General features: G+C 32.6%; 1 protein-coding gene across 1 annotated transcript in view; it reads right to left on the bottom strand.

Moving 5' to 3' along the window:
• Nucleotides 1-10,516, bottom strand: part of LOC111085705 — a 125,827-nt gene that overhangs the window by 36,611 nt on the left and 78,700 nt on the right. The window contains exon 3 of the mRNA XM_022385563.1: nucleotides 3,985-4,022. Coding sequence (XP_022241271.1) covers nucleotides 3,985-4,022 — 38 coding nt within the window. The remainder of the gene's footprint in view (nucleotides 1-3,984; nucleotides 4,023-10,516) is intronic.

Here is a 10,516-nt window from a genome sequence, read left to right as displayed (position 1 = left end):
ACACCAGGTAGTTTTACAGTAAATATTCCGTCCAAGAATTTAGAACAGAATATCAACCTGTTTTTTCTTTTGTATTTTTTTGAAGTTCCTTGGAACGTAATTTTAGTTCCTTTACTAATTTTAAGCCTTTCAAAACATTATACAGATAGCGACAAACTGACAACAATTTCTCTTTCGTCATTCTGTTTTTGTTTGAGCTTTATATTTACATTTTACGTATGCTACTTTCCAAAAGAACCTTCTTTATATTTGAATAATATCTCATGTGACTTTGAATTGTGCCATTTAACACGTGGAAAACTATAGACGGAAAATCCGCTATAACAACGCCACGTGGAACATTGAACTGTACCACTTAACACGTGGAAAACTGTGTGACGGAATATTTACTGTAAAACTACCTGATGTGACTAACTTGTACCACTTAACACGTGGAAAACTGTTCTTATTCTGAAAAATATCATACATTAGATTACTATTTGTTATATTTGTCCTTATGTAATTGCTTTCGAAGTCTCCAAGGAAGAAAAAATATTGTTCGCTCTTTGTTTTTCTCCTTACGGAGTGGGAGCTTAATAAAAATAAAAAATAAAAATAGGAGGAACAGGAAAGCATTGCTTATTTTTCAGTAACTTGTTAAAGTTAGTATTCATGGTCTGAAATTGATCTCGAGGGACAGAAATCTCAAGCAGTGTGAAAAATAGAAGTTTGTCTTACTCATACAAAAATTAATGTATGACAATGGTTTCCGTCTGATAAGTCATTCTTCTTGTCTTATAAATAAGAGCACTTAATCTATGACAATGGTTCCCGTTTGCAAACCCATTATTCTTGTCTTATAAATAAGAGCACTTAATCTATGACAATGGTTCCCGTCTGCTAACCCATTCTTTCTATCTGATAAATAAAAGCACTTAATCTATGACAATGGTTTCCGTCTGCTAACCCGTTCTTTCTATTTGATAAGTAAGAGCACTTAATGTATAATAATGGTTCTCATCTGCTAATTCATTCTTTCTGTCTGATAAATAAGAGCACTTAATGTATGACAGTGGTTCCCGTCTGCTAACCCATTCTTCTTGTCTTCTAAATAAGAACACTTAATGTATAACAACAATTCTCGCCTGCTGACCCATTCTTCTTGCGTGACAAGACAACAGCCTGTACGTCGTCAGGCGCCATTACCGGCATGTTATAAAGAAATCTACAAGTTTATTCGAGTTGAGTAATTTGTCAAAACTTGGATATCACTCCTGAATGAATGACATTATAACTTATTGATTTAGAAGACAATCAACCTCTTCTACATTCTTATAATTAAAGTATAGCTAATTAGGAAGCCTTTTCATTGTTCATTAATATTCTAGATAAAATTTTTAAAAAAAGTTCGAGGTATACGAGTACCACGTGGGCAAATATTTATCTTAGGAAATTTCCAAGTTCCCAGATTATAAAACGTCATGAAAAGAAATCACGTGAACCATCATATAAAACAAAGCAACCTTAGTTCAGTAGACAACGTTATTGAATAACATAGCTAATTAAGAGGGTGACTATTGTAGCAACATAAAGTAGGCATACACGGTTTTCGAGTCTCCTGAGCAGCGATTTTCTTGGGCTTTCCTCACTAACTTATCACATAAACTGCTTTATACTCTATGGTAAGTGTGTTTTCGGCTACAAAGTGTTAAATGTTTGTTTGATGTGTGCATGCTTATCTATAGCTTGGATCCCGAGTCGACTTTATGAATGAAAGATATATACCTACAACGGCCAACAGTTCCTTATCTTTATACGAGTGGCGCATCCTGCTTCATTTACTGATTCTTTTTTTTTCAGTGCTTATTGTTTTCCTGTCTTGCATTAGGAAGATAGCAGTGAAATCATTTTATCTATGGAGCTTGGCAGTAAGAACAAAGAATATTTGTGTGGCATCGTGAAGGTTCTAGATGGAAATTGTTAATGGTAGTGTCATCACGTTCGTTTCTGTTCTGGACTTTTCCTCAAGTCTGGAGCTGGAGTATATTTGGCCCGGCATGGCCAGGTGGTTAGGGCGCTCGACTCGCAATCTGAGGGTCGCGGGTTCGAATCCCCGTCATACCAAACATGCTCGCCCCTTTCAGCCGTGGAGGCGTTATAATGTGACGGTCAATCCCAAGAGTTGGCAGTGGGTGTTGATGACTAGCTGCCTTCCCTCTAGTCTTACACTGCTAAATTAGTGACGAAATGTCAGATGTGAAGGAATAAATATATTGTAGAAATCTGCCACTCCACTTTTGTACAAATTTACATTTCTTGTTATTCCAGGTCAAATCAAACAATATTTCCTGTTGAAAATGTAAAAAAATCTCTTATATGGAAAAATGCATGCTAAGGCATGAGGAAATTATAAAGAACAAATTCGTGTATTACAATAATATACGCCACATTTGAAGGAAATTCACCAAAATAATAGCGCTTTAACAACACCGAAAACAACACGTCTGAACTGTATAATGAAGTATTTGAAACTGTGAAATACTATTTTCTAATGCCAAAGTTTTATCGGGGTGTATTTCTTCCGTATGCACGTGCTTGAAACTCACAACCGATGTGTTCCAAGTAATAATGTTAAAGTATACATTTAGTAATGACAACCAACGTCCTCTATGATACATTAAACTTTACTGGCGGTTGTGAACATTGCAGGCGTTCTAGTTATACAGGAGGTTTTAACTTGCTCGATACCGTGAATGTTAAAGTATACATTTAGTAATGACAACCAACGTCCTCTATGATACATTAAACTTTACTGGCGGTTGTGAACATTGCAGGCGCTCTAGTTATACAGGAGGTTTTAACTTGTTCGATACCGTGAATGGATCCGTGTATCAGATTGCTTTAGTTTTTTTTTTTTAATAGTCAAGTCTCCTTTTGTTGAGAAAGTACACAGGATGGAGGATTAACTAATGTAATACGAAAAGGGGACCGAAAAACGTCGAATTGTGACAAATGCTGTGAGAAACCTGGTGAAATCATTACTGATCGATCTTCTTCAACGAGAGAGAGAAGACACGGACTCCAACAATACACATGACGTGAGATGTCATCATCTATAAATTATTAAAGAAATGAACAACAACCGTAGGTTTTAAACAATGAAAACCTAGGCAGGTGCTTACTGTCTCCAGATATAGAGCAATAGAAAAAATGGGAGAAATATTTTAACTTAGCCATAATTAAAGATATAACTAAAAAACTCGGGCAATTACTGAATAAGTTATAATAACTTGGCCATATTTTTATTTATTCCAAAGATATTCGGTTATGAGGTGTATTTAGTATTCAAACACTTCTAGATATAGATAACCTGATTTGAAAGTAGCTTATGTTATTAATTTTTTTAATCTATTTATAGATCAATTTAAATTTATACTTCTGCAAGTCGAAAGTATTTAACTTTTAATGACTTTTTGATAGTTCTTATAAAAGTCAATTGATTTTGAGAAATGACTATAACAAAAGATACGACAGAATGTCTAGCTTGGTTTACGATACAATCGTTTTGATTTCTTGTTTTTGTTAAAACAATAAATCTTTCTAAATAATAAATAACGAAAAACAAAAATTTTCCATTTCAAGATATTTGAAATATATTTTAAGCACTTAGGTGTTTAAGGTCTTGCTCTCCTTAAAGGTGAAAATGATATGTGATAGGATAACTTTAAAAAAATTTTTTGGGCGATTTCTCATCATTTCAAGACCACAGAAAAAAAGCAAAAAAAGCAAACAAAAAAAGCAGGGAAAAACATTCTTATCCATCTGGTGCCATCACGTCCATTAGTTAAATATATTTCTGTATAATGATCTTCTTAAAGTTGAAAATAATATGTGATGGGATAACTTTAAGAAAAAAAACAACAAAATTTCACGCTTTCTCATCATTTCAAGACCACAGAAAAAAAAAGCAAAAAAAAAGAACAAGAAAAAAGAAAACATTCTTACCCATCTGGTGCCATCACGTCCATGAAGTAAATACATCCCTGTATAATAGAAAAAAATGCAGTATTTAAATACAACAAATACATTTGAGTACATAAGTAAGCAAATCAACATACTTTTTCAGATAGAATAAGTTCATATTTATTTTCTAATTAAACCAATTACATGTGATATATGTTATCATGTGTCATTAATTTACTGCAAAAATTGTCTTTCCTTAAAGTCAATTGACTCTTATAAGAGGTTTAGTTGAAACAAAACATCTGTATTGGAAACCTAATATTACATTAGAGATAACTGTTTAAATTGGAAATTGTTTTCGAAAGTTCACATTATAAGGAAGATTCATTTTAAAAATGTAAAGGCTCTTAATTTTCTATTTTTTTTCCCATCATCATCTTAGTTCTAGTCAACGTTAAGCATGTTTTTGGTAGTTGAAAGGGTGAGGATGTTTGGTGGGACGGGGATTCGAACCCACGACCCGCAGATTACGAGTCGAGCGTCCTAACCACCTGGCCATACCCTGACTTTTGGTTACGGAAATAGAGAACAACTACCTTTTAAAAGGTATCTTATGTTTATATATATATATATATTTGTGTATGTGTGTGTATATATATATATATGTGTGTGTGTGTGTGTGTGTGTGTAGATATATATATATGTGTGTGTGTGTGTGTGTGTGTAGATATATATATTTACCTAGATAGATAAAAAGATTGACACATGTATATATGATAAGTACTATCTTTTTGCCCATTGTAGCAAGACCGGTTCTTATTTAATTTGTAAATTACACTCCGCCTTGGATTAGAAACAGCCGTTGAATTTACACTCTCTATGCTATATCACTAAGGCCTTCTATCAGAGCATCAAGCTATGCAGTATAGGTATACACAGAGGCACGACATTCCAATAAATATCAGTTAATAGAAATGATATTTAAATGTAAGGCGGCTGTTATGAAAATGAGAATGGATAAGTGATATACCTAGAAAACAAGCGAAATTTAAAGAAAATTACAAAATTTATCAATAAAACAAATATGTATTTACACATGATATCCTTTTCCATTTCAGATGAAGGTATTGCTACAGAAAACAACAACAAAAGAATATCTAATCATTATATTAAATACATCTTTAGCAGGTTTATCTTTTAGGGTCCTGGTGAAACTTAACTTTCATTCTTTTACGTGGGATAATATCCTTGCTTATCTCAAGTTTTTCCCTTTTCTGTTTCATTCCACAGAGGTACTTGGAAAGAATAACGATATTAGTTTTTTTTAAAGCCAACATGTCGTCGCTCTGTCTGTTGATTCTCTACGACATTTTTATTAGCCAGTAGCCTATAGTCTGATGTAATGTAGCCTAACACAGTCTAATATGCCAATAAAACGTTTCCCGCTTTATGTAGTGATGTTTTTTAAGACTAAAAAATATTTTTTTTAAGGCTGTATGTTAATTTTTAAAGCCTGTAAAATAATATTTGTTTTTAGTGAAATTAAAAAGTTTTGTATTCTGGTGAAAATAAGTTCCCCTGCCTTGCAATTATAACATTATTAAGGGAGTGCACATTCCAAGTATAATAAAGACTGAGAGTATGTTTTAATATTTAATCTGTTATATAAGACTGGTTTGATATTTTTTAGTTCAAACAAATTTATTAAAATAATCTTTTTTTTTTTTTTACTAAATAGTCCTGGACTGCCAAAGCTAACACAAAGAGCTATCTATACTCTGCCCACCACGGGTATCGAAACCCAATTTCTAGAGGTATAAGTCCGCAGACATACCGCTGTACCACTGGAGAACATTTTTTAAACTGTCCACAACAGGTATCGAAACCCGGTTTCTAGCGTTGTAATTCCGAAGACGTACCACTGTGCCAGTGGGGGGCGTTACGTTCGAACAGCATGTATGAGATCTACATTTTGACATTGTTTGGCACTTCGTAGGAAGTAAAATAACACTAAAAACAAATATATTTCGGGAACAGTGTGTAGCAGCTTTTTCCTACGCAAAATATTCGTGCATCAAATCAAAGATGTGTTCAGATCGAGGATTATGAATTTCCAAGACTGGGGATATCTTTTATCCTTAATGGTATTAGAAAACAAAAAAATATGGATCAATTTGGGGATATTTAGGAGATATTTTATGCGAATATATCTAGAGGATAATCCACAAATCATGTGCACAAAAAAGGAAGGATGACGATAACGTAAATCGATTGCAGGAATATCCAGTAGTGAATTATCCACAATTGAAAGCGCTGTGCAAATTTAAACAATTGATCTGAATAATAATTTGTTGGGTAAATAGAGAAAGTGTATGCATATAAATATAATAGTACCGTCTGTTGTCTGTCCACGTAACTACTTCGCAAGATGTGGATAGATCTTTACCAAAATTAGTATGGAGGTTTATTAGGTTCATGCGGGGGGTACATACAAATTTTCAGTTTTGCATTTTGCGTTTTACGGTTTTTATGAGCGTTTTTTTACCACTGCTTCACTCCCTGTTGATGGATATTCACCACATAATAGTACTGTCTGTTGTCTGTCCACGTAACTACTTCGCAAGATGGAGATAGATCTTTACCAAAATTAGTATGGAGGTTTATTAGGTACATACAAATTTTCAGTTTTGCATTTTGCGTTTTACGGTTTTTATGGGCGTTTTTGCGATTTTTTACCACTGCTTCAGCCCCTGTCGATGGATCTTCACCACATTTGGCCTGAAGGTTGTTGGGTTCACGCGGAGATACATGCAAATTTGCAGTTTCACATTTTCTGTTTTGCAGTTGTTATGGGCGTTTTTTTTACAATTACATGTAAGGGAAGCAACTTTTCATATCTTAAGATGACCTTTCATTAATTATGAATTAAGATAACGTCCGTCTAGGGACGGGTACTCCAGCTAGTATATATATATATATATATATATCAGGTATTTTTAATCAACCTAAAAGGACCAGAGAGATTACAATAGATAATGTACAAAACTAATCATGCATAACTACTTAATGTGAATAATAAACACATTCATGTTAAATCGAAAAACAATTGACTGTTGTTATTGTTTTGTTTTAATAACACTAGTTTTTCATACAATAGATTATGTAGATTGGTTTCAATATCGTCAAACCTTAGAACATAAAACACAAATAGATGTATATAAGTTCATATACAAGCTATAGAAGTATTTTATCTCTCAGATTGTTCTACATTATAATCAGTTCATAATTTTACATTTTCTGGTTGATTGTAGTTGGTATTTTGTTCCTGATCTACTTGTATACCATCCTCCTTCAGTAACTGAGATAACATTTTCAGATCCTTCTGAGACTTACGAAATGCTTTGATTTAGTCGTAACTACCAGCGATTATCTATACGTTGTTCATCACAAATTTGAAACGCTGATACGTTTCGCAGTGAGTATTTAAAACGAAATAGTAACGCTGACAATAAAGCAGTAACAATGATTTGTTTCACATTTAAGTGTAGTATCTTCCAGGAAAACAAAACGACTGAAACTAAACTGGTACTAAGAAATCTGACTTTAGTAAATATCCGATAATTCAAGTAACCAGGAAAATAAAACGACTGAAACTAAATTGGTAATAAGAAATCTGACATTAGTAAATCTCCGGTAATTCAGGTAACCAGGAAAATAAAACGACTGAAACTAAACTGGTAATAAGAAATCTGACTTTAGTAAGTATCCGATAATTCAGGTGACCAGGAAAATAAAACGACTGAAACTAAACTGGTAATAAGAATCTGACTTTAGTAAATATCCGATAATTCAGGTAACCAGGAAAATAAAACGACTGAAACTAAACTGGTAATAAGAATCTGACTTTAGTAAATATCCGATAATTCAGGTAACCAGGAAAATAAAACGACTGAAACTAAACTGGTAATAAGAAATCTAACTTTAGTAAGTATCCGATAATTCAAGTAACTAGGAAAACAAAACGACTGAAACTAAACTGGTAATAAGAAATCTGACTTTAGTAAATATCCGATAATTCAGGTGACCAGGAAAATAAAACGACTGAAACTAAACTGGTAATAAGAATCTGACTTTAGTAAATATCCGATAATTCAGGTAACCAGGAAACTAAAACGACTGAAACTAAACTGGTATTAAGAAATCTGACTTTGGTAAATCTCCGGTAATTCAACTAAGGAAAAAATGCTCATTTCATGCAATGATGGCATAAAAGAAAAGACAAAAAAGTATACTGTAAAACTCTCTGAGATAAATTTCAAGTTAAAAATATATCGCGGTTTTAGGTAGCTAATAAAATAAAAACACAAAATTATTCAACACTTTCTGATACGTTTTATTTTAAAACACCAGTGGTGTTCAGAAAGAAACGGAAATATATTTTCTGTATGTTGGATATCAGTAAACTGAGGCTAACAAATGGTTGTATTAACAGGTCAACATCCGCGTGTTATTAGCGACGTCATGTGTAAGGTATTTCCATGATAGGTCGTGTGGAAAATAATTATAAAAACGCTACTGGAGGGACTACGTAGCTGTTGACACTGGTGGAGCTTATACTCACTCGTGCTGTATAAATCAAGATGGAAGAGCTTCGATTTCAAAATGACAAGCCAGAACTTATATCCTTGAGTATCTAATAGATGCAACTGAGAAATTCAAGTAGGTAATCCTTCCCTATTCTGAATGTAGTTCCTGAGCCAGAATCATGGGATTATCCAATCTATAGTCCTCTTAATAAGGATCTAAGTAGATACACGTATTTAGATTTGTTATGGTATGCCTATATCTTTCCAAACCAATATGTTAAGGCTTAAATAAAGCACCGTGTTTAAAAGAGGCCATTTTTAGAAGTGGTGACTGGTTACTGACGTCTTTAATACCATTAGTTGGCTTACAGGAACTAAATTTCCGTTTGTTTGTTTTTCCGAATACGTCGATCAGTATTTGATTAATGAGGAATACATATTAAGCATACTCTACCCAAAGCTTTAATATCATATTTATTGTGTAAAGGTATATTTATCACATCCATACTCAAGACTAGTTTGTTTAATTTATAATGTACGAAACACACGAATAGTTTTGCTGGTGTTCCATAGCTGAAATGAACAAGGAGACTGAAAGCCCTAATCAGTTCTCTAAACTCAACACAATGAAAGCACTAATCAGTTCTCTAAACTCAACACAATGAAAGAACTAATCAGTTCTTTAAACTCAACACAATGAAAGAACTAATCAGTTCTTTAAACTCAACACAATGAAAGAACTAATCAGTTCTTTAAACTCAATACATTATAGCTCAAACGAACAAAGTAACTGAAAGCACTAATCAGTTCTTTAAACTCAACACATCTTAACATGTAAACAGAATGCTGAGACTTTGGGTTAGAGTTTTCAAAAGCAAACAGTTAGAGCGTCCGTAATTACAATCTTAGCTTTCGTACACTTAATTTTTAATACAGAGGCGATTACTTAAAGTTTGTGAAATGACCTCACTTGCAGTGAAATTTCCAAGAGATGAAAAATAAGTTTTGGAAATGTTTCAAGGATTGCACATATATATATATATTTGAATGTATATTCCTATCTTTATATACGTCTATACTATACCAACTAATTCAATCAACACTGTGACCTTGACGTTGTAATACAGATGTCGTATGTATTTGGAGTTCTATATTTGGCTTTAACTTTATTATACTGATGTTTTAAATATAATGAAAACATTTTTCTCAATCCTAATATTGTATACTGTCGTATGAATTAGCATGTCAACATGACTACAAGGAAAGACATATGATGATGTAAGTTTAAATATATATGTAGAACATAATTTAAATTTTTTTTACATGTCTTTTTTTTTATATAGCGTAGCTGTGGTCGTTACAAAAGGAACTTTTGCGTGATGGGAAAAATAAAGTTTTGACTGGATTATCGAGAAAATAAAAGTTTTTTTTTTTAAAAATATAGTCCAAACAGAAACTCCAATTTGTTCTTCATGTTCATCGACTCGCGTGTCGTGTTTCATCATTTAAATGGGGTGTGGCATTTCTGTTTTTCACGAAATGTTTTAGAAAAAGGTAACATTAATTTTCTTTTCAAAGAATATTGGTTTTGGATGATAAAGTCTGATAAAATAAACAGTAATGAAAACAGGGGATCATCACACATTTTTAAGCAAACGGAATTCCAATAAAAAAATATTTCCGATATATATTTATTATTTTTTTACTTCTGCATTTACGAAACTTTCTAATATTAGCCATATCGACTAAATTTTAGAAGTATTTTCGTATTTCACAGAATTTTATGCATTCCATTCGTGAGGTTGTAATTTTTTTTTACGTTATACATTACGGATCATTCAATTAGAATATCATCTTGAGCTCTATTAATAACATATTTCACGTGTTGTATACAAAATACATATTCCAACCTTTTTCTTTGTTTAATAGGACAATTTGCATGGTCCACGATACTTAATTAAGATTGTTTGTTTATTTTGAATTTCGCT

This window comes from Limulus polyphemus, unplaced genomic scaffold (genome assembly GCF_000517525.1).
Source record: "Limulus polyphemus unplaced genomic scaffold, Limulus_polyphemus-2.1.2 Scaffold565, whole genome shotgun sequence".
In the NCBI taxonomy this organism is placed as follows: domain Eukaryota; kingdom Metazoa; phylum Arthropoda; class Merostomata; order Xiphosura; family Limulidae; genus Limulus; species Limulus polyphemus.
The sequence above is the reverse complement of the archived record's forward strand: the minus strand, read 5'-3'. Positions and strand labels throughout refer to the sequence as shown.